This window comes from Austrofundulus limnaeus, unplaced genomic scaffold, assembly GCF_001266775.1.
Source record: "Austrofundulus limnaeus strain Quisiro unplaced genomic scaffold, Austrofundulus_limnaeus-1.0 Scaffold667, whole genome shotgun sequence".
Taxonomy (NCBI): Eukaryota; Metazoa; Chordata; class Actinopteri; order Cyprinodontiformes; family Rivulidae; genus Austrofundulus; species Austrofundulus limnaeus.
The window spans coordinates 173,929-175,373 of NW_013953069.1; the positions used below are offsets into that span (position 1 = coordinate 173,929).

At 35.5% G+C, this 1,445-nt stretch overlaps 1 protein-coding gene across 1 annotated transcript in view; it reads right to left on the minus strand.

Annotated features, from left to right (window-relative positions):
• Positions 1–216: 216 nt before the first annotated feature.
• The window catches only part of LOC106531717 (extracellular calcium-sensing receptor-like), a 5,503-nt gene continuing 4,274 nt past the window's right edge, over positions 217–1,445 (minus strand). The window contains exon 6 of the mRNA XM_014027637.1: positions 217–1,124. Within this exon, the coding sequence (XP_013883091.1) occupies positions 217–1,124 (908 nt within the window). The remainder of the gene's footprint in view (positions 1,125–1,445) is intronic.

Below are 1,445 nucleotides of genomic sequence, written 5' to 3' on the forward strand. Positions count from 1 at the left end.
ATATCATGAGGAGTGTTGGATACAAATTAATGAGGTATTACCTTTTTATGATTTAAATCTTTTGAAGCAAACTAAGCTAAATGCATTCTTTATTATAGAGGTTTTTAAGATCAAATATGAACATATGAGAAGACAATATTATTTTACAAACTGGTCTCAAAAACAACACTATGGTAAATAATATACATTTAAGACATTGTGTTTTCATTTTTAGAATCATTTAAATACACCCTTCCCCATCAAATGCTTTTTTGTATTTTTCTCTGGTTTCAGTAACATGATGTAACACTTTGGGATGAAGATACAAACCAGCAGTCCAAAGCTAGAAGCAAGAATGGCAAAGATTTCTACAGCAACACTAAATTTTCCAGGAGAGCTGACATACGCTGGGATAAAAGTGATCCATACTGCACAGAATATCAACATGCTGAAGGTGATAAATTTTGCTTCATTAAAATTATCAGGTAGTTTTCGAGCCAGAAAAGCAAAAATGAAACATAATATAGCAAGAAGTCCAATGTACCCAAGTACAGCCCAGAAGCCTACTGCTGAGCCCAGAGCACACTCCAAAATGATTTTGTCTTTATATTGTTCAAAATTCTTAAATGGAAAAGGAGGAGAAGTGGTTAACCAGAGAATACATATGATGACTTGTATAAAAGTTAAACAAAGAACACTGAGTCTCTGCTGTGTAGGCCCAAACAGTTTCATCACATTACTGCCTGGAAGTGTGGATTTAAACGCCATTAAAACCACCATTGTTTTCCCCAGAACACAGGAGAGGCAAAGGACGAAGGTGATGCCAAAAGCTGTGTGACGGAGCATACAGGACCACTCAGAGGGACGTCCAATGAAGGTCAGAGAGCAGAGAAAACACAGAGTCAAGGAGAAAAGCAGCAGGAAGCTCAGCTCAGAGTTGTTTGCTCTGACAAGAGGAGTTTTCTTGTGTCTGAAGAAAATCACAGCTACAGCAGCCGTCATACATGTTCCAAATAAAGAAACTGTAGTTAAAAGTGCTCCCATTATCTCTTCATAGGATAAAAACTCTGCCTCTTTCCTTATACAGGCATCTCTTTTTTCATTTGACCAAAATTCATGAGGACATTTCTTACAGGTGATAGAATCTGTAAAGGAAAATTGAAACAAAATTCATAATTGAATCTATGTTTTATTTGTTTTTTTCTTTTAAACGTCAATCGTATCACATGACAGACATCAAAGTTGAACTAAGCCCTGTTCTTAGAAACTGAGAGTAGAAAAGAAGTTTTCTTTCTCCAGTGGCTTCGACTTAAAGTATGGTTGACCAGGACTACCAAATAATCTGTAATTCCTTAACCCTCCTGTTATGATGCGGGTCAAATTGACCCGTTTTAAAGTTTAAACATTTTTTAAAAACAGTTTAAAGTTTTTTTTTCTGCATGAAACTTTTACTATTTGTCTTACTT